The 24,074-nt window shown below is 38.7% G+C and overlaps 1 protein-coding gene across 2 annotated transcripts in view; it reads right to left on the reverse strand.

Moving 5' to 3' along the window:
* The window catches only part of CNIH3 (cornichon family AMPA receptor auxiliary protein 3), a 46,524-nt gene that overhangs the window by 16,076 nt on the left and 6,374 nt on the right, over positions 1 to 24,074 (reverse strand). The window contains exons 2-3 of one of the 2 annotated variants that reach the window (XM_035560092.1): positions 5,698 to 5,766; positions 2,989 to 3,036 (exon numbers count right to left, since the gene is read on the reverse strand). In XM_035560092.1, coding sequence (XP_035415985.1) covers positions 2,989 to 3,036; positions 5,698 to 5,766 — 117 coding nt within the window. The remainder of the gene's footprint in view (positions 1 to 2,988; positions 3,037 to 5,697; positions 5,767 to 24,074) is intronic. The other variant, XM_035560101.1, reaches the window with a different exon arrangement.

Genomic DNA, 24,074 nt, shown 5'->3' on the forward strand with positions numbered 1-24,074 from the left:
GTCAATTAAATTTCCCCACAGGTGAAGCAATGATATTACAATGGTTGATTAATGAAATAGCATGTTCAATATACAACATTTCTAATTGTCCTTAGTGCTAAAATAAGTACTTCCACTAGAAATCAACCAGGTAGATAGATCTCTTGAAATACACCTGCAATTACAAGTATATAAGAGTGTTGTCTTCATTAATCAAATATGTTTTGATTAATCAAATATGTTTACCTCACCAAAGTATTTAATCACAAAAATCATGGCACAGTATGTCACACCTCAATTATCACACTATTCAGAAGTGCTAATGAGCCCAAGAAGCCTGTACTGATGGCTGGACTTGATGATCTTGAAGGTTTTTCCAACCTAGATGATTCTATGATTCTGTGCTGTTCACTGTACTGCTTCCATTAAGCCAAGACAGCTCATTCACAACTCGTTTGCATATCTCTGCAAAGCATTGTAGTGCATCATGTAATCGCATCCTTAGAGAAACAAAAGTAATTCAGCAAATTCAGCAAAAAAGATAGCACAGACTCCACAGCATTGACCAATACTAACATCATTCACATGGGACATATGCAACACTTGTATGACACACCAATGTCTACACAATCAAATATTCTACAACTTACAGCACATGCACATGAAGACTAATATATACTCTAAAGACATATCAGTGTACGAAATGAGCTATCTCTATCCTCCTCGTGTGGTGCTGGCTTCAGAAAACAAGTCCTTCCTGTCATTTACTTCAGAACAGAAGAGACTTAACCATGGCTATACAAGGTTCATAGCTTCTTTATATATAAAATCAATCATTCTCCAATGACCAGAAGACTTACACTGATCTAATTCTCATTCTGTAGCACCATAAAAACATGGACCTGTTTGTACATGCATGTATATATGCCAGCACTATATATATATATATATATATATATGCTTCACATGCTCCCTAAATTGTTTCCATGACATGGAAATATTTTCCCCAAACCAAAAGTCTGTAAGCATCTAGCTGCTGAGAGACTACATCCTCCATTCCATTTTGGAAAACGTAACTAAATTATACAGTATCTGGTAACATACCAAGTACCTGGTCACAGTTTGTTAGTAATCTTCTCTGAGTATTTTGGAGATAAAACAAAAAATCCATCCTTAAACTCATTAGTATCATTTGTATGGCATATTGTAACCCTATTTAGTAATTCCCATGAGCCCCTTCTAAAACCAGGCTATAATGGAAACTGAACATATTTTTATAACCTACTTATAACCTCTTTTTTTTTAGATTTACAACAGATCTTCATCATTAAGTTATAATGTCATAAATAGCAATATAACACTATTTTCAAAGCCATTTAAAAGAATTATCTTACTTTATGACAGGGGCAAAAAGATATGCTGCTTTTTCATAGAAGGAGAAACAAACCTAAAGACACACAATTTTATAATGAGGGATATATTTAGTGCTTGCAGATAGCATCTTAACTGCTGTCTTCCTGTACCTATACACCGTTTTTGCCAGCATTTATCCCCAACAGTGAATACTTTATGCTCTATAGTCTAAAGCTATTTTTAGTGACTGTCATTTTTAAAGACTACAAATCTCTGTAGTTATTCCACCACTTTCTTCTTGCATATCATCTCTCAATTAAAACAAATGTGTCCCCAAAGAACTTTGAAGACACTGAATTAACAAACTATTTACGAGAACCAGAAGCAAGCCAATCCCTTTTGAATACAGAATCTGTAATTAGCCAAAACGCTCCATTTTGCTGTTGACAAGAAGGCTGAGGCTCAATAATAATTAAATACTGATGAAGGCAAGGCACTCTCATGGGCTCACATATATTAATACATTACTACTCACCAGTTGCTTTATGTCAGATAAACTGTGACACAGCTTGAAATTGGCTGGCTGCCAATTTGACAAAATGGAAAGCTATTGGTGATAAGTGTATTTTCTATTATCTTTACATCACTAGTGCCTTAACCATACTAAGTTCCCAAATGTGGCTTCTAAGAGTCACATGCTCATAATGGTGCCAAATAGATCTGTCTCAAGTTCTGACTGATCTGAGTCATTTCATACGTTCTGAGTGTGGTTACAACTAGATCTTTGGATCATCCTGAGTGAGTAATTCCTAGCACTGGTTTTCCCAAAACTTCTAAGGATGGGGCCTTCAGCTTATTAAAAATATATCTGAATTTAGTTCTTAGCTTGATTAGGATGCAATCAGCAGTCCATACTTCAGTGATGACCTTTGTTAAGTAAAAATGCTGAATTATCTAGGTGGCTCCATTACTATTCTGGTGAAGGCAATTTATAGAAACTTGAATATATTAAGAGAAATATATTGGAACTATGACTATTTGGACTTCATTGGTACAGAATCAGGAGAACAATGAGTGTTTATGAGAGCCCTCTTTCAAGCTATAGAGGAAAGATGTAACCTGACCATATCAATCCTACAATTTATCAGCTCCTTCAACTCTCTCAGAAACTGAGGCACTCATCATCTCTGGTCAAATTAAAATAAATGGTGTATCAACTTTTCAATTCAGCCAAACAAAAAACTTAATTATTAAATACATAGGTAATAAAATATATAATTTATCAAACAGCAAGCCCCTGTTAAAAAAAAAAAAAAGGATATTTCTAAAGCCTGTATTACAACACTATGATCAAATGATAGGGCTATAAGCACCTCAAGCTGCAACTGCAAAATGATTCACCGCCATCCAAAAGCATGTTCCAAAACTAATGGGAAGATGTTCTCAGGATTCAGTTCTTATCTAGGAATCCTCTATTATGTTAACTTTTTATAACTTGTCTTACTCTATTCTAACAAGGTCATCATGACTTCCACTTCTGCAGTAAAACCTTTCAATAGAGAATGAGGATTATTCAAAGAGAAAATGAATGCAGATAACCACTCATTGGCTTTAATTCTCATGCAGCTCACAAATCCTAGACTAGTTTACACTCACCTTTCGCAGGAGGAAGCAAATACGCTCAATATTTCTCAGTCGCTCTCTCTGTCAAGAAAAAGTGGGGGAAAAGGTGGGAGATTAGGTAGTGCTATAAATTAAAGACAATGTATTACAAGTACAATGGGTCAAAATCATATTTTTTGTTTGCAGGGAAGCAACACGTTATTAATCTGAACCAACAATATTCACTTCTAATGTAGTGCTTGCAAGTTAAAGGATCTACTCATTTCTAAGTTCCAATGTTGTTTTTTTCATCTGTTACTGGGAATAACAGTGTAAAAAGGAGGTTCATGTCTATGTTAGCCTTGAGTCAGAGGCTCCAACTTTTTTTTGAAGTCAACATTTGTGGCTGGAGCCAATCTACAACACAGAGACTCGGCCTTGCATTTTCACGTATCCAGCCTCTAGCTTTAAGATAAGTCTGAATGAAAAAAATAACTGAAAAGCTGGTATAGCTGCGCTTCCACTACCACTAATAGTGTGTCTGAGCAACATGTGATATTACAATTTAACCCATTAGTGAATAATATCCATAATGTCCTAGAAATATCACTTTAAACAACAGATATATTCATAAATGCTAAAAGTAACTGTAATTAAGCACTTTGACTCAAAAGATGCTCTAAGCTTGATCCAAAGAAAGAAAACAAGTCAAAATCAGGTCTTCTTTAAATGGCTTACAATGAGAAATTCACTAGTAAAATCAGATTTCACTCTGTGTAACTGGTGTTAATCATACGGGTATGTAGAAGGACAGTGTCCAATCCTTTAAGGGACAAGGGCCCTTTTCCAAGGCAACAAGATAGTAAGGAAGGGAGGAAATTGTGGGAACCAAGTTCAGTCAGTCACACTAATTTATGAGAGCATGTGAAAATGCAGGAATTTATTCCAGCAGGGTTATCTGATGGAGGACTTCTAAGGTGGGAGATAATTACAAGAAACAGAACACTAATTGGTAGGCTAAAAAGCCACTTCCAGGAGCCACTTCCAGGAAGGATGAACCTTGCAGCTGGTAAGATTGTGAACAAAGGTGCCTTGGACTGGGAGGGTACAGAAACTGCAGAGCTCTGTAAACCCATGTGAGGTGTTCAGGGGGAAAGGGGAGCAGGAGGAACAACAAGGGGAAAATAGGCAGTAAAGGGTATAAAAGGGCAAGTCACCTGTAAAACGGGGCTGGTCAGTACACTTGTCTGACTGAGCCCTGTGCCTTCATGGAATGTGCCCATGAATGACAATGCATAGGGAAAGAGGAAAAGATACTTGGCCACAGATAGAAGAAATACGTGATCATTATAAAAGTCTTCCTTTTATATCACTATAACAGGCAAAACCAAGTATACTGCTCACAATAAATAAATAAATAAATAAATAATCTGAGATTATTGCTTAAATTATCACAGCAGGTTTCATACAAGATAGATAAAACATTGCAACTGATCACAGAATACCTTGTTGTGTTTTACTGGAAATGTCAGGATTAACTTTATGATTACCCACTAACATGATTAAAACAGGGATTATAAGCATTAACTTTCTCATTCTGAAGACCAGTTCCATTACCATTCTAAACTAAAAGGAAATTATCTCCATGAAGCATCTTACAAATTTTAGGAAACGAATAAATGACTGGAATCTGGTACATATAAATACACAATTCTTGTGTGCAGTTCTCAAGATGGTAAGTAAAACCAAATAAAATGAATTTAAAACCAGGTTACTTCCATTGAAGTCCCCTATAGGATTTCATTGACATAATTTCTTTCTTTAGCTCTCTTTTTTTTTTTTTGCTTTTCTTTCAGCAAACAGTAAACAAGTCACCATCTTTGAAAATTTATGTAAAGACTACACTTCAAATCAGCGCTCTAAGTGGTACCATAAATCTTCTGCTGAGTTACAAAACAAGGTTGAATGGCAACTACTGAATATGGTATCATGTCATTTGTTGTTAACTCAATAGCTCAATACATTTAATCTCTACAAATTCAGCACCTCTTGAAAGCATTATAATTCCCATTGAGAAGATGGGGCCAAGATGTGCTCTCAGTTATGGTGGTACAAATCTGATTCATGTTTAACTGTGGTTAGCTAAATCACTCTAGATTACAGCTTTCATTGAAATAAGAATTTTCATATGCTTAAATCTGGGTTGCATTTTGGTTCACTAGGTAAAACTGAGCTTACAGTCGTATGGTGATATTTCACCTTTCCCATAGCAGATGCAACAAAGTGTGTTATTTACTGTTCAAGCACAGGAGAATTTATGGCCCTGATAGGGTACAGGGAGATCTAGGATCTAGGAATGCACCTCTTATCAAATCCCTTCAAAGCTTTTGACTGGTCAATATGGACAGTATTGGAGAAGAATGTTAACCTATACTTGAAAGCAGAGAAAGCAAATGATTTTAAAAAGGAAAAGTGGTGCCACAGAATCAAAAAAAAAAAAAAAAAGCTTTAGCATCACATTATATATCCTTCAATTTTTGAACTTCCAAATATTTTTTTTCTGCCTTCTTCAGCAAAAAGGAAAGCTATTAGCATAAAAAGCATCTGTTTTCCTAAAACTAGCCCAATAAATCAATTTTCCAAACTACAACTGTCTTCACAACAGGCTTTACATTCCCTTCCACACTCATACTTTCACTGATAGCTCAGTGCACCTACCCATCTTTAGTAGCTGCTGCTTAGCACATCATTGGTTGTACTTACTGCGTGGACTGGGTTGCATTGATCTATAGGGCTTTTGAAGTCTGTCCGTAGCTCATCAAAGGCAATTATCTGAAAAACAAATTTTTCAAACATTGTAATGAACGTTAATACAAATGCTTATTTTTCTGCTAGAGGTTAGTTAGATGTGTTGCCTCCCTTCCTTCCATTTCCTGAGAAAATTAGGGAACCTAACTTCCTAATACACTCCTTTCAGAAACAGTTAAAACAAAATATGGGATACTTCTAAATATGAAACTGGAATCCGTTAATCCTTCTGTCTTTCTGTAAAACCACATCTGTAGCCCTTTCAGCATTGTTGTTTTCCAGGTTTCTTCCTTCCCATCAGCTGGAATTCTTTCTCGAACTTTCAGAAGATGTAAAACTATTTCACAAATACATCTCCAGGCTTGATGGAAATAGTCACTAGCTGCCTAATACACAGAGATGCATCAGATGCGCTACTCCAGGTTTAATGCATGCACAACAGATCCTTTTTTAGAAGTTGTTAAACCTACTTCAGATATTAATTCAGAATTAAGCTGCTATTTGTTTTCAAGTGTACTCCTCAAAAGGTAAACTACTCTAGAGCAAAACGTGCCCTTCCTAAATTCCAGCGGATCTTAGAACATTTGCCTCAGATATCATTAATGGAGACAGATCTTTTGCTCAGGTCCTTTAGTTTCATTCATCAGCTGATGGATTTAGATACACTGGTAATTATTGCCTGCTTTTAAAGCACAGCAGATAAAATTGCCCATAAAAATAATAAAGTTTGATGGCGTTTTCTTGGAAATAAAACAGCTGTAATAGCTCTCAGCATATTTCATTCAAAGACCTCAAACCATGTTCTTAACTTCATTTTATGTTTGTATTCTAGCAATACCTTTGATTCTGATGGCTTCACTCAAGGAACGAAAGCTCATGGTGATAGGGACTACATAAACACACAATGAAAGTGATTCCTCATCCGACAATTTACAACCCAGGAAAGTATTTGTACCCAGTAAAAATATGAGGGGAGTACAAGGTAGTAGTCAGGTAATTAGTGTATGAGTGCAACAGCCATTCTGTGACGTATTACAGCATACCTGCTGCCTCACTGTTCAAACAGTAACCGAGTGGGTATCAACACAGACCTGCTGTATAGTTAAAACATGTTCATTTTACAGGTATGAAATGCATACAAAACAGGAAGTCTAAAAATGATTCAGCTAATAATCTGCTGAGAGGTTTGAGGATAAAACCTAGAGCTTCAATCCACAAATCTAACCACTACTCTGCATCGCACTCTAGTGCTGCATTCATCATGCTGAAGCACATTTAAAATCAAGAGTGTGGCATTTTCTAAGAGCACACTACAAAATTCAATTTATTCAACCATGACAAGTCAAAGTGCCAGAATAAACCAATGGAACTATAAAGACATGATTAGAAGTGAAGTGTTTCTCCCCATGGATGCAGTATCTCCACAAGTTAGGGATTAGGTCTGCAATGAGCTGTTTAGACAAAGGTGAAAGAGCAAATAACAGATTGTGAGAGGGTTACAGTACAACTGTGAGGGACAAGGTTGGGAATAAGGAATGGGTCAATTGTTAAGAGGGTAAAGACCATGCAAGTCAGACACATGGTTGTGTTCATAATTGGATATCAACGTCAGCACTGGCTGCATCAATATAAAGGAAGAAGGATGTTCTTGTAACAGGTAAGAGAGCTGACCCTGTTCACTGATTTATCTTGGGATCCTGCGCATCTCCCTTAAATTCTCTTTGTCTAACTGCACCAGTACTTACAGATGTGGCTTAAAGATAGAAAACTGTTAGGAGCTTTGAGTGACAACTTTTTTTTTAATAATGTACAATAATAGCAGGTGTTACAAACACAGAAATGAGCTGAAATTTCCTTGAAATAATAATAATAATAATAATAAAAGAGTGAATTTGATGTGCTATTCCTTTTGGTAGTCAGTAACAGCAATAAGGAGTTTGAGATAATAATGAAACATCAGCCAGTACGGAGCCAGCTCATGACACAGTGAAGACTGGTATGAGACAATAACTTGGAGAACTGGAAATTTTGGAATCATGAGAAGGACCCTATTCCAAGGGAAGACCAGGAAAGCCTTTAAAGATTCACTGAACACAAAGGTTTGAGGATAACACTGGAACACATTTAGACGGAGAAGAATTAGGTCACTTTGAAAGACAGAACCATTAATGTAGGGCTCTGTTGAGCCAGCTAATGCAGCTAAGAGAAGCCTTGGAGAAATCCTAAACAACAGTTTGGAAAAGAGATTAGCCTCAAATATACTACACATTTAGATTTCCTCATCTCTCTCTTTCCCTATCCTTCTCTCCCCCAGCATCCCCAGCTCTGTAGACAAAAATAACCTACTCTTTATTTCATAGAATATCTTGAGTTGTAAGGGACCCACAAAGATCATCAAGTCCAACTTCTGGCTCCACACAGGACCACCCAAAATCAGACAGTATGTCTGAGAGCATTGTCCAAATGCTTCTTGAATTCTGTCAGGCTTGGTGCCATGACTGCTTCCCTGGGGAGCCTGTTCCAATGCCCAACCACCCTCTCAGTGAAGAACCTTTTCCTAACATCCAGCCTCAATCTCCCCTGTTGCAGCTTCATCCCCTTATTTGCTACCAAGCAGTTAATTTTGCGTTGTGATGGCATAATATATAAGTGCACTGAAATGAGTCTGAAACAGTTAAGCACATTGTTTTCATGTAAACAGCAGGTCTAAATACAATAGTCTCACAGGCGTCCTCTTGGAATGACTACCAGTTACAACAATTTTAAGATAGATTTCTGTTACGCTGCAAGAAATAGACTGAGGACTTGTATCAAGCACACAGGATGGGAGGAAAGTTTCTTCAGCAAAAGTTTCAGCATCTCTCTGGAAGGAGGTGGACAGAAATAAATCCTCTCAAACTCTTAACATTTCATCTCCATAAAGGTTCCATAATAGTTTGCATTTTGTTAAATCCAAAGGACTGGAAATCCAGTGCTTACATGAAGATATCTCCTTTCATTCATGAGAAAGTGAATTTCTGTTTCTCAGTAGCAGTGAAAAGCTTGGAATTGTAATATTATGAAGGCTCCAATTAGAATGAATATAAAGAAACCTCCCAATTTTTTTTGTTGGTGGTGGTTGGTTGGGTTTTTCAATTTCCCTCTTGTGCTGGAATTCTAAAAGTGGAGATAAGACATGACGGAAACAAAGCTGTAGAGTATTAAGATTGGTGGTTGCTCACTGTACAGTACTGAGCAACAACTGAGCAAAAAACAGTATTGTATTACTGCAGATAAGGGTGGGCTGTGCTTTACATAATCTGTGAGGAAACATCTTCCTCTTTCAATTATAACTAACCTTGTGTAGCAGTTTAATGCTCTAGGGAATTATGTGGCTGGAGTTGCCATTTTTTCTTACAGAGAAAAACAAAAACAAAAACAAAAAGTATACTATCAAGTATTTCACAGTGCTTTCACAGGAAGTGCAGACTTCTGGCCATACTCCAAAGAAACAATCTGCTGTCCTCTTACATTTCCTCTGGATACAGTATAGCTACCTGCTTCCCATACATTAGCCCATCAGAAATGCTGAATGCTCTGGAACAGCATTCAAGTGTGTTCAAGGTCCATTCCACTCCAGAAAATGTCACACTCATCGGTATCTTTACAGAACAGTTCATTCCAAGGCAAACAATGTAATAGGTCCCAGTCAGGGACAGCCAATCATTAAGCCTTTGTAAATAAATGCATTTTATAAACCATTCAGTATCTTTTTGTTATTCAAACTAATTTGATCCAGTGTGGCAATAAAGACTGCAAAACATACATACATGTGGATATCAGTGACCCCATCTCTCCAAAGGCCAGACAACGAGCAGACTGTTCCAAAGAAAAATGACAAGCCCCTAGTCACGACTCTAAGCAGAAAGCCAAATGGATAGCACTTCAGAAACATACACCAGGGACTGATATCACACAGAAGAGAAATTTACTTATATTAGTAAATAGTAATGTTGTACACAGCTTTCTAGAAAGAGAGTAAGGACCATTTGATTTTTTTTATTTTTATTTTTTGGATGGATGGATGGTTGGTTTTGTTTTTTTTCCCCTTGGGGTTCCTAAATAAAACAACCTCCCCAAACTGGTTATCTGTTTATTTGCAGACCTACATCACATAACAAATTGTATCATGTTTACCAACAGTTTTTATCATTGCTGTAAAAAGGGGACAAGGACTGAATGAGCAATGGATGCTGATTTACCTTTTGACTTGTATAATTTTCTCTATGATCCCATACTTCAAAACATCACAGGAAGTTTGTTCTACCACTGCCTAGCTGCACTTCTTTCTGTTGACAGAAATGTACTTGTGAGTGTTACCCAACTAATAGAACTAAAGGTTTATAAAATCAATGGTCGCATTCTCTGGTGATTCACACCATCTGGAAATCTCATAGCTACAAGTGTAAATCAACAAGGAGTTTGCCCAGTTTAAGTACACACTCAACAGATGAGATTGTGATGACATCGTATGTTTCAGTATACCTACTACTGCAGTGATATTTATAAAAATGCGCCTCCATTACTTGCACTCTCTGTTCTCATCTCTCCAGACAACAGCTTTGAACGATGAAGTACTCACATACGATTGAACCTGAATTTTGTTATCTTTCTACATTTATACACACGTCAGACTGAAAATGTTCACCTATTAATGGCAGGAATGGATTTATGACCTCTCAATTTGAAATCACCGAGCTCTTACAGAAATATATTTTAATCTAGAATGCGATATTTGGGGCTAGTGGGTAGGGTTGCTGTGTGTTTCAATTCAGTGACAGCAAAGAAGCGGGAAATTATTGCTTATTGGTATCTTAGAAAAGTTAAAATAAAACAGAACTTGATGACAACCACACTAACCACAGAACAGAACAGTAACACTTAACATATGCTTCCTTGCTACCACCCTGCCAATCCTATCCTGAAGAAACTGTCTTTAATAGCTTATTCAAATTGGTTGTCCACCCCTCTGCTCTGCTTTCACAGCACCCATACAGGCAGTTCCCAGGCTGTCTGTGAGTCAGCACATGGACAGCAAACAGACAGGTTTAGGAGCATGCTGTGCTTATATTCACTTCATGCCTGCCCATCAACTGCTGTATAGACATATTTACTGTGTTGAACCTTAATCATGTTTAAACTAAAACTATGTTGGTACAAGCTGGGTGAGCTACTTTGTTGGATTTTGTTGACCAAAAGCAGCAACAGACAAAATGTATGAGTGTCAGACAGTTAACAATTCAGAAAGAGATGAAATTGTCACTGTCTTGATCTCATGGGGCATGGGAGCCCATAGGGAGATGCACAGAGTGGTGACATTGACAAAGTTGTAAACAGAGGGCAATGCTTGCCACCTAATTCTTATCATGACATTAAATGAATCTGAACAAGAATTTCAGCTTTTTGGCAAGTGTCAGAATTGCATTGTGTTCAGGTTCACAAGCTCAGTCTATGACCCACTGGAAGAGCACAGAATTATTCACCATTCATACAGTTTTACCTATAGTAAACTCTATTTCAGCAAGCCAGACACTAAAACATATTGACTTTAAAATGCTGGAGTTGTGCGGTGTTACACATTAGAAAGCTATTCTCATACATTTCCTCCAGTAGACATCTTTTTGGGTGTAAAAAGATCTACAATAGATCAACAGTTCTTTGCAAACAAAAATTTCAATATACTGGATATCCAAAACATATTATAGCACAGGTTCACTAATTACTAGTTACACACTCAGGGGCTGGGGAGCATACAGCTGTATGTGACAATCAATATCAGTATAATATAAACAGTTTAGAGAACAAACTGCAGGACTGGAGGATTTAAGGCAGCAGAAAGTAAAACATAACCCAGTTTGACCAAGACATGGAAGTCAGAAACCATACAAACTTCCAGGGAAATGTTTTAGGTCTATTTTAATCTCCTATTTCATAAAGAAAGAGCATCTATCAATGATCCTGCACAGTTGCATTTTATTAACTAGCACAAGCAACGGGATCCTCATTTTTAGTAAAAAGATGTCTAAGTGTATATATCTGAGTTTTCAAAATTACATATTTTCTCACGGTCAGAAGAACAAGCATTTCCAATATTTCCAATAAACTAATCCTCAAAGAAATTTCAGACGTAAGACAAAAAGAAAATTCTTGTTCCAAAATTACATATTTGCTTTGAAATTTATTTTGGTTTTAGAAAAAATAGATTATATGGCATAGTTCAATTTTCTATTGTATTTATTTTAAAGCAAGCACACTACTTAGTAGAGACTGAAATCTTTTATCTTATTTTCTAGATCAAAGTATCTCATTTGTACTACACTGAAACAGTAATGATTGTAAATATTATTAATTTATTAGCACTTAATTCTCAAAACAGAATCCAGGAAAAAGTACTGGAGTGGACATCCTGGGCCATCAAGTTCAACCCCCTACTTCTGCAGACACCACAATAAAATACAAGTGATAAATACACCAAGTTTATTTTAAAAACAGGGAGGAGGCATATGGTTTCTTCTTTCACTGTTCCTTTTGGAAGACCATTTCCAAATCTGCTGTGAAAGCTGGGAACCTTCTCCTAAATTAAATTTGTTCACAAATAACACAAACAGTTGCCAAGACTGCTTCATTACAACAGCTACTTAGTAAAATGAGAAAGTTTTATTTTTGAAGGAACTTACATCAAAACTGGCATGATTCCAAAGACACTGCTCTTCAATTCAGCAGAAAACTCCATCGCAGCTCATGCTAGCTGACATTCATACAAACCCACTCATATGCATGCAAATCTTGTACATTACAGTACTTGCACAAGAATAAGAATTAATAACAGAGCTAAGTGACATTGGCACCGTATCTCTACTTCAAGTTTCTCCTTAAATGAATGAATTAACTCTTGGATACCTGGAGCTTTTTGTCCTGACACCTGCCTGATAGAAACTAAATCTAATCAATCCCTTTTTTTTGGATAAGTCAAAACCTCTTTCCTGACAAATTTCTGTAACAGCCTTTATACAAAAGTTACATGTCTAATTATCCCCGTATTATTAACCCCTCACTTCTAAGAGCAATGATAAGAAGGAAGGTCCTTATGAACAAGAGAAAAGGGCCATGAACTGTGTGGTAGCACAATAACAAGTGGCAGAGAAATTAAAAATGTTGAAATAAAGTTCCTTTTTCAGGCTTCACATGGCTATCCAGTAGGCTAAGCACTCTCTGGGTGAAGGGACATCACACTCTCCCATTGCTGATGTAAGCAGGGACTGACTCCAAAAATAACTGTGTGTCTATGGCTGAATCCCAAGAGGAAGAGGTGTCCCTAACAGAGAAGCGCAGCAGGAATTTAATCTGAAGATGCTTCATAAGGCAGAGAAATCCACCTTGCAAGTCAGGCTGTGGCAAAAAAAGACAAGAAAAGCTGCTCATTGATACACATATGACTGCATCTTAGAATCATAGAATCATACAGGTTTGATTCTCTAGAGGTCCTAGAAAAAGACCTCTAGGATCAAGTCCAACCACTAATCTAGCACTGCCAGGTCTACCACTAAACCCTGCCTCAGCACTGCATCTACATGTCGTTTGAATACTACCAGGGATGGTGACTCAGCTACTTCCCTGGGCAGCCTGTTCCAATGTCTCACAACCCCTTCAGTGAAGAAATTTTTCCTGATATCCAACCTAAACCTCCCCTGGAGCAACTTGAGGCCATTTCCTCCAGTCCTATCACTTGTTGCTTGGGAGAAGAGACCAACCCCCAGCTTGATACAACCTCCTTTCAGGTAGTTGTAGAGAGCAATAAGGTCTCCCCTGAGCCTCCTTCTCTCCAGGCTAAATAACCCCAGTTCCCTCAGCCACTCCTCATAAGACTTGTTCTTGAGACCCCTCACCAGCTTCGTAGCCCTTCTCTGGACACGTTCCAGGGCCTCAATGTCCTTCTTGTAGTGAGGGGACCAAAACTGAACACAGTACTTGAGGTGCAGCCTCACCAGAGCCGAATACAGGAGGACAATCACCTCCCTGGTCCTGTTGCCCACACTATTTCTGAAACAAGCCAGGATGCCATTGGCCTTCTGGGCCACCTGGGCACACTGCCGGCTCACGTTCAGGCGAGCATCAATCAGCACCCCCAGATCCTTTTCCTCTGCACAGCTTTCCAGCCACTCTGCCCCAAGCCTGTAGTGCTGCATGGGGTTGTTGTGCCCCAAGTGCACGACCCAGTACTTAGCCTTGTTAAAATTCATACAGTTGGCCTCGGCCCATCAGTCCAGCCTATCCAGATCCCTCCGCAGAGCCCTCCTGCCCTTGAGCAGATCAACAGTCCTGCCCAACTTGGTGTTGATCTTAACAGCTTTAATTTGATTAGAAACTGCTTGAGCGGAGAGACCTGATGCAGCCCTGCTTTCTATTCCTGCATCAAAACCACATTGCAGGAATTTACATACGGCAGGTGCAGGAACAGTCTCAAAAGTCAGTATAGCTTTTGAATTAGTAACAGAATTCAATACATCATTTAGAAATTGGAAAGAGTTTTATATTGACATATAACACCACTGCTATTTATGGACTTCAGTATCCCTTATTTAAGGATAAAGACACCCAAAGATATGCTGAAGTCTGATTCTTTAGACAGCAGCTCAGATTCAGGAGAACAGGGAAAGCCCCACAGGCCAAATGCCTACACTATTTGTACTTCACGGTTTGTACTTCAGACAAGGAATCTAGTAATGGAGCTAATATATATTGCCTTCCTAGTTTGTAGAACAAGCTTTCAGAGTGCAGCTTTAGCTGCCAGTGACAGGCACAAACAATGCATCACTTGTGTCTTTTTGTAGTAGGCAGAATTCTACAAAATCTGTGTAAGTTTAAACATGTACACCTTTAAAATGTACTGGATAAATTAAGAAGAAAGAAAAAAAAGATTGTTAAGCTTAGATATTACTAATGTTGTAATTTTACACAGATATATTATCCAAATAGGTGATATATAACTCCAAATTGCATGTTAGTACCAAAGAATAAACCTTTAATACTTGCTTATTCATGACAACCTTTCCTTTATTTGACTGTTTTTAACTGCTTATCTCTGAAGCACAGCAAGAGCTCTCATATTTGTAACAGCACTTCCCCATTAGCCAGATGGGCATTTCAGTCAATGTCTCAATATTATCTCATATGATTTAGTTCCCTGCCATTCTCTGTATGATCTCAGCTACAAACCCACCGGCTATTTTAAGTTCCCATATTGGCACACATCTGCACCTTAATTTTATTTAAAGTGAGTCTTATATCTCTCTGGAAGTTGCAATTACATGATTAATGAAGCACAGACAGGACATAAAGCAAAATAACTTGTAGTGATCTTTGCATTGTCAAGTATAATTTTAGTGGAAACCACCTTCCTGACTTTCAGTTATTATGAAGAGCTCTTCTCACCTTTAATAGAGAGTTACAGAATGCAGTTTCTTAAAATGATTATTCAAAATTGCGTGAACGGACAGGTAACGTGCCTCAAAAGTCAAATAATTTTATCTTTTTTTTTTCCTTCATATTTTATTCTTTGCTTGTTAAAGAATTTGCTTGTTTTATTCTTCGCTTGTTTCTTTTGTTAAATATCAATATCTTTAAAAAAAATAAAAGCTCAAGTCTTCGTTTTCATCGTATCTGCCCATGTAGCTCAGTAGCTTGCCAGACCACTCCACCTGAAATGTTGGTTTTGATGAGAATTTTAATGCTCCAGCCAAGCAAAGTGCAGAGAGGAAAGTGAGATGAAAGGCAATCCTTTCTTCCTATACCTCTCCCCAAAAGTATTTATTTTTCTGAATGTTACACTTACTGATTCACCACATTTATCAGTAAAAATAAATGATAATAATAATCCTTTGCAGTAATAAATCTTCCTGCAAGGCGGTGAAGGCCTTAACAAATGCTAGGAAAGTATCGTTTCCATTTTTAATACAAGGGGAAAAATGAAACTTGGAAGTTACGTGATTTACAGAAACAATGGCAGAAGAAACAGCCTTCAGATTTCTGCACCACATCAAATGATTGGGGAAACAAAGAATACTGTCAGTGGACTAATAACATATGAGAAGTGAAACTATGCATTTCTGGCTGATTATTATACTGTCATTCATCTCTATAGCACTGCATTGCTTTAAGCAGTGCCTTTCTAGATTAAGATTGCAAAGGGTTTTAAATCACTCAAGGGTAGAAAATTGTTCTATTCGTCAGATTTAGCAGTAATAATCGTATGGCATTTCTTTGCTCTACTTAACTTGAATTTCATATGCTGCTACTATTAAACAGCTCTCCATGCAGAAATCTGAACACATTGCTAATGCAAACAAAGCTCTTGTGGCTCCATCCAGGGCTGCACAAATATAAACTGAGCAACCAGTTTTCATCTTTTTATTGAAATTTCATTAGTAAGGCAGTATTACATTTAGGCCAATACAACTTAAACTATTTAAGGTCTAACTGGATGTTTAAGATAACTTAACAGTCATTAAAATCTTACTGCAACTTCTGAAGTATTTAAGCCAGATCCTAAGTCTTTTCCAATAGAAATTCCTATATGTAAAATTAAAAACATGCAGTCTCTATTCCACAAACACAATTCAAAAGGCTTTCCCATCTACCTATGGAAATATAGAGATACGATTATATTATTTTAGTGGGTTTATGTGGCAAGGTTTTGGTAGCAGGGGGCTTCAGGGGTGGCTTCAGTGAGAAGAATCCAGAAGCTGCCCCATGGTAGATAAGAGCCAGTTTCAGCTGGCTCCAAAGGGACTCACTGCTGCCCAGAGGTGAGCCAATATGGGATGTTGTTTGCACCTCTGTGAGAACATATTTAAGAAAGGGAAAAAAAACTGCTGCACAACAGCAGCTGGGAGAGAGAGGAGTGAGAAGCAGCCCTGCAGAACCCCAGGTCAGTGCAGCAGGAGGGCAGGAGGTGCTCCAGGCATGCAGCAGCAGTTCCCCTGCGGCCTGTGGAGAGGCCCCTGGTGGAGCAGGCTGTCCCCCTGCAGCCCATGGGTCCCACATGGAGCAGATCTCCACGCTGCAGCCCCCCCGTGGAGGAGCCCCCGGTGGAGCAGGTGGATGTGGACTGCAGGAGGCTGTGGCCTATGGAGAGCCCCCGCAGGAGCAGGCCCCGGGCCAGAGCTGCAGCCCGTGGAGAGGAGCCCACGCAGGAGCAGGGGGTCTGGGGGGAGCTGCCGCACGTGGGGGACCCGTGCTGGAGCAGTTTGCTCCTGGGGGATGGATGGACCCCGTGGTACGGAGCCGTGTGGGAGCAGTTCTTGAAGAGCTGCTACCTGTGGGAAGCCCACAGGGGATTAGTTCGGGAAGGACGGCATCCCGTGGTGGGGACCCCACAGTGGAGCAGGGGCAGAGAGCGACCGGGAAGGAGCGGCGGAGATGAAGCGTCAGGGACTGACCGCAGCCCCCATTCCTTTGCGTCAGTCAGGGGGAGGAGGTGGAAGAGGGTGGATGGGGGGAAGTTGTTTTTAGTTTCTTTTCTTTGTTTCTTCTCTAGCTTGTTAGTAATAGCTAATAAATTGCATTAATCTCCCTATGCTGAGTCTGTTTTGCCCTTCGCAATAATTGTTGAGTGATCTCCCTGCCCTTATCTCAACCCTTGAGCGCTTTTCATCATATTTTTCTCCCCCTTTCTCTTTGAGGAGGGGGAGTGAGAGAGCAGTTGTGGTGGAGCTCAGCTGCCCACCTAAGTAAAACCACCACAACTATACTAATTAAATATTGATAAAAATCCATAGAAGGCTCTCCTGCCGAGAGCACATGCACAGATATCCTAGTCTGCATTTGTATAGTCACACCACTGTATTCCCCTGCACAAACAAAAACTGTGTGGATGGACAAAAACTAAAAACCATATAGATGGACAAAAGTAGTAGTATTGTTTCAGTTATGCCAAGTCAGATTTCCAAGCATGCACAGAGGTGCAGAGAAACCACTAAGAATAATCATTTAGCAGTCACTCGAAAGTCCATGTATTAGTAAAAGAAAGAAAAACTCCAACGACGTTGTGAAAAAGATGGAAATTTATCTTCAAGAATACAAGCATACTGTGCAGTTTTGAGTACTTTGAATGGAAAGTTACTATCTCAGTGCATTACTGGCTATTATAATGGCAACCCTGCAGACAATAATTTGAAAAAGTAAACCTCATTTCTGAATGTTAAGAATACAGTTGTTGTTATTAGTTTTGACAAAACCACCGGGGAAAAAAAAAAAACACCTCAGCAGCTGCAAAATTCTGTTGGGAACGTGATGTTCCCAGAAGGATGATTTGATAAGCATCTATTGACAGATTTCTACAACTGCTATGAAATGGGTGTTTTAAAATCACCTCATTCAACTGCAAGGAGAAACAGTTTTACTGTCTAACAACAGGATTCTGGACACAGATTTCACTTTCTCATCACAATCACTGAAATATGTTCCCCTGCTATCCTGAAACTGAGATGTGCCAACCCTCTCACATTCAGGAAGGAGAAAGAAGTTCCACCTATTACCCACTTACAGAGTTCAAAGATTACCTGTGCTTGTATCACAACTGTACATCCACTCCCTGACTTTCAGTCTAGACCAGCTGAAATTCAGACAGGAAAAAAAAAAAAAAAAAGCTTTGTGCAGATAAACTGCAGTTCGTTAAGAGAAAGACAAGCAAGCAAGCCGTACAGGAGAGATGATGCTAATACAGCTGTACAGAGCCTGTTTCTGAATAGGCTAATAGTTTTGCTCCCTGCAGCTAGAACACGTTTCAGAACAGACCTCAAGTGGAGGAGGAATTTTTAAGGTGAAAAGTGCCATGTTTCCCCCACCCCCTCTATGATTTCATTATTTTGTCACAATTCATTCCTTTTAAAACTTTGGTACTGCTTTTAGTACAGTGAAACACAAAGCAAAAGAAAAAAAACAGTTCAGAAAGCAGCAGTATTCTGTGAATGAAATGCAACTCTTGATATTTTTTAAGGGACAAAAAATATTGTTAATAATATTAAGCAAAAATGAACAAACAAAAATTTTCAATTAATTTCAAAACTGATCAATACACCACATTGTTCTGAGAAAAAAAAAAAGGAAAAAAAAAAAAAGCTTACATGTATTTGTACCTGGAAATGTATTACTTAAGTTAAATTACATTCTCCATGGTTGAAAAAAATCTGCCTGAATTGACTTAAAATTCATGTCTTCTATCTCTCACAAGAGCACCCGAACCATCAGTCTTTTTTTGAATTTTTTTTTTTTGAAACAGTGTTAATTCCACTGCTGGTATCTTGCTACAGTGCATAAATACACATTTTGTTGAAGGGATTATTGAGGCAAGAGACATACTCTCACTTTTCTATACAAGAGTTTTATGCAATGCAAGACCACTGCACCTAGCAGGACACCTGTCTCTGGAGAGTTTATGGGTCTGTCAGGAAGCTAATGTCAGGGTCTGAATAGCACATCTGATGTTGGCATTTCCAAACGGTTGTATGCATTGTCTTCTACCAACAAAAAGTTAAAGGAGAATCCTATCATCAGGACAATGTTTCCCCCACCAGCCCAAAGAGCCCAAAATGTGAGCACCTTTGTAGGCTCTGGGAAACACAGGTTGACTCTCTGTGGCAAAGGGAACTGAATACTAATCTTCCACACTCCTTGTGCTTTCAATGCAAGCAGGCCGCTAATATTCTGCTCTGCATATGTTCTCCTCCTTCTACACGCAATGGAGTATTTCACATGGACTTTCTAAAGCAACCAGTTTTTTCCATTTAGGTAACAAGATCAAAACCCCTTAAACATATTAGAATCTAACCATTCTGATTCTTCAGTTCAGCACCAAAAACCCAAAGATCTGTTAGCATCACCAACAACAAATTGACATGTCATGTCAGGAGTGTTGTCACTTGTTAGTTAGGCACTAAGTCGATATGTTAGATTGGCCTATCTTGAAAAACAATCTGTTACAGAGTGGATTCCCAGACCTCTCAAACAACCAAGGTGAGAAGAAAACAGCATAATTTTATATCCAGGCTCTAGAGAAACTGGAGAACTCATCTTTCAACACAAGAGACAGAGCTCTACTTTGCCCTTGCTTCTCTTTACGCTAAACGCCACACCAGCTAAGGAAGTGCAATAAAAAATGAAATAACTAAGATGTATTGCTCACTACCTCTATGTCACTGATTCAATACTAGAGCTTTGTACATCTTCTACATGTATAGGCTAAATTCTGCACTACCCAGCTTTCTCCACACCAAACCAGAACTGGCTAGACATGGGTTGGTGAAAGGCTTGATACACAAGGTTGGCCAGAAAGGTAAGCTAAAAGGAAGGTTGGTAGCCTGGTCACATTGGACCGATAGTGTGTTAATTCTGGCTGGAGACTATAACTGGCTAACTATAGATATGAGAGGAAGTATTCTTCTGTTTTTCCTCAAAATTACAAATCACTTGTCATCTACCCCACCTTAAATGTAATGTGCTCCCATGCAATGTTTTCACTTGCCTTTTTATTCTTATCAAACCTACAGCATGGGGAAAATGGAAGTAAAAAGATACAGACATGTTAAAGTCACAAAGCTCTGCTTCATAAATTATTCTTGAAAGGAACTGAAGCACATTTTCTATTAGTTAACAGCACAAAGCTGATAATCATAAAGCTAGGAATAAACAGGATGTTTCTGCAGAATAATTTTAGGGAAAGGGTAGTAAACAGATGGAACAATACACCAGAATAGATACAACTAGAAAAAATATTTGCTCCAAAGGAGGAGGTAAGAGAATGAGATCAAAAGACAAGATTTTTGTTTCAATATAAGTAAGATGAAAGTAATAAATGAGAGACTTGTGAGTCGGCTACTGCTGTCTCTAGCAAGTTTCCAATCTTACCATCCCACCCCAACGTATTATATTACTTAATTTTCAAAGATTCATATATATGTTTACAAATCATCATTTTGAGATTTTTGTTTTGTTACATGCACTCTTTTTCAGGTCAATTTTCTCCTCAATGGTGTCAATTTATTGTGCAAAAATTGTTGTTTGGGAGAAGTATCTTCCCCCACTCCTTATGTTGAGTTCTCTTGCATTTCCTCACAGGTTTCACATTGCTGCTGCTACCTCTTTTCCCTCTGTCATGTTCTCCATTCTCACCAGCAGTGGTTTATGTACATTCACCAAAACCCACAAAGTGCAGAAGCACACCTGGGTTCTGTCGCTAATAAATCTGTTCAAGCATGTCATGTATTACACCGTACCCACACAGAAGACTCATTACACGGGCTGCCCAAAAATGTCCACCATCTGAATTCAACCATACCTTCTGGATTCAGCCAGCCTTCTCTTCTCAAATAATTGTTCCCCAAGCAAGAATTTTGCATTTTCAATCATCCTTCTTTTTGTCTATTAGTCATACATATACCCTCTTTTGATCTTTCCTTCATATTTTTCTCCCTTGAGTCCTACTTCCCTTAGTCCCACTTTCCTTCTTCCCACACCATTTTTCTTAACCATTACCTACTCAACCATGGGGTCCTACCAATGCTGTCTCAGAAAGGAGCCTATTATGGGGTAGCAGGCAGAAGTGCTGATGATCTGCATTTCCTGCCTGCAAATGGCACAGCAGAAGCCCAGCTAGACCACCAAGAGGCAGGACAAGAGAATAAGAGGTTTTCAAGCAGGTGGCATCAGGTAGGAATGACCAGGTTCAAGATCTCCCCAGATTTTCTTTCCCACAAAGAGGCCAGGCAGAACCTAAAGGAAGTAACTGAAGCTCAGACACACATACCAGACACGTGTTTGTGATTGCAGAAATAAGGCATGGGGAAGGGATGCAGTAGTAATGCAGTTGTTTTTGCAGAAATAAGGTGAGAGGAAGGGATACAGCAGCCAGTAAGAAGGATCAAGCATTGAGAGTAAAATAATCAAACAGCAACACTATTATCTTGCCTCATCTGTTCACATACCTTCCTATGAAACTGACTAGTTTAATTATAAGAGCATGACTAAGGATAAGGACAGATTTCAGCATAGATCCAAACACACATGCCACTTAAAAAAAATCAACAAATCAATTTTCTAAAGGATCTAATAGTGTTTAGGTAATAGCAGACCAACTCTGAAGCACATGTTTTTGATTAATTTTTGGTCGAATTGATCTTCATGGAGCCTTCATTATGCTTGCTTATAAATACCCATTCTATGAATGTACAAACCAGTTTATATTTACATGGTGATACAAATAACTTTAGCAAGAACTCTTAACAGAATAAAATAATAATGCAACAGAAGATTGACTAAACAATCAAACACTTGAAACAGTGACTCATAGCATAAAGATGGCTGGCATTTAAATGCATTCAAAAATCAAATGTCATTACAACAAAAAAATGGCGCTTTATCAACAATGCCTGGCACTTGCACAGCAACTGTTATCAGATAATTACAAAGACTATAACTTACTAATTCTCACCATTTTACTGTAGATCTTCCTAGTTATTGGACTCCAGTTACTCCCATGACGTGCTTAGTTTTCCAGCTCTATTAAAAAAAATAAAATCTAGCTCTGATAGCTAGAATATGACACAGCCTCCAAAAACTTAGAAATACAAAAGGACCCACAACCAATCCAAAAGTACTTTATGATGTATTGCATAAGGGAGGAGCTCCAGGCAATGTTCTATGGAACAACTCCTTGAAGGCATCATTTTTTCATCTCCTCTACGTTCTGCTTCATGTGCTCACTTTATCAAAGTGGTAGGTGCAAGTTCAGCAGTCCTTCAGTATCTTAAAGAGAAAACCTGCTTCCATTATAAATGTTTTGTGATTTTCCAGTGCCTTTTAATATAAATTTTTACAACATTCCTAAAATAAATCCTTGCTTTATACAGTAACATTTTTTTTTCAATGGGAAGTGAAGAAAAATATACAGACCCTTGTCCTGCTACGACAAGGTGCATTGATGTTCCTTTGAGTTTTCATGGGCACACAGTGAAACACTAAGCAAGATGGAGATGCTGTGTCCCAGCAGAAAAATTTTGTACCCAGACAGGGGAGATAGGGAAAGGATAGGCAGATTACAAGGTGAAAAACTGGCTACACCATCAGGCTGAAACAGTAGTAGTCACTGGTTTAATGTCTGCCGTTAGGGCTGCCCAGCTACGATTGGAGCTACTCAGGGATCAATACTGCATCAAGTCTTGTTTGACATCTGCGTTGATGACTTGGAAGATGAGAGACAGATGGAGCAAATTTGCAGGGGACACCATGCTGGGGAGGATCAGTTGACACACTGGAGGCTACAGATGCCACTCAGAGTGGCCTTGACAAGCTGGACGAATGGGCCAGTGAAAGCCTCATGATGGTCAACCAAGGCAACTGCAAAGTCCTGTTCCTGGGACACACTATCCACACATAACATTACAGCCTGCCAGCAACCCAGCTGAAAAGGATCTGGCCATTCTGGTGGACAAAAGAAGGTTGGGTGCACAAGGAGAGACTGAGGGAAGTGGTTTTGGCTGTGGGGTAGGAGATTAAATTACTGTGTTCAGTTTCCTGGGGTGGGTTTGACAGAAGTCAGCACAAAGGTTTTCTCAGGGGTGTGCACCACGAGACCGAGAGACAAAAGTCAGAAGTTGCACCCACAGAAGTTCCAAATGTGTGTAATAAAATATATGTTCACAGTGAGAGTGGTCAAGTACTGGAACAGGCTCCTGGAAAAGCTGAGGAGTCTCTGTCTGCAGAGGAATTCACAACTCAACCAGGCAAGGACTTGAGCAGCCTGGCCTAACTTTGAAATTAGGCCTGCCTTGAAGAAGAGATGTGACTAGGTGATTTCCTAAGTCTCTCCCAATCTAGATCTTTTTATGAGTTGATACTGTTTCTTTGAACAGGAAGGGAACATTTCTGAAGGTGTAATTATTACCCAAGGAACACAGGAACCATCCTGTTAATAAAATTGCATCTTGCTCTCTGAATAGCATCATGGCCATGAATAATAAAAAAAAAATAACGGAATTTCCAACTGTAAAACACTGGAACAAGTTAATCTTGTAAATAAAATACTATTTGACATTTGTCTGCTTTTACCTCATGAACAGACTCTGTCCTGTGACTTTAGGTGACTATCCCTTTGAAGAATGGCAATAACAACAACAGTACTTACTTGTTTCATATTGGAAAGACTCTTTGTTTCCACAGAAAGTGGATGTGTTTTCAAAACCACCAACCTACAAACCAGTAAGTCCCTCAGTATCCCCTGCTTTTAATTTCTGTGAGAC

This window comes from Cygnus atratus, chromosome 3, assembly GCF_013377495.2.
Source record: "Cygnus atratus isolate AKBS03 ecotype Queensland, Australia chromosome 3, CAtr_DNAZoo_HiC_assembly, whole genome shotgun sequence".
Lineage (NCBI taxonomy): Eukaryota > Metazoa > Chordata > Aves > Anseriformes > Anatidae > Cygnus > Cygnus atratus.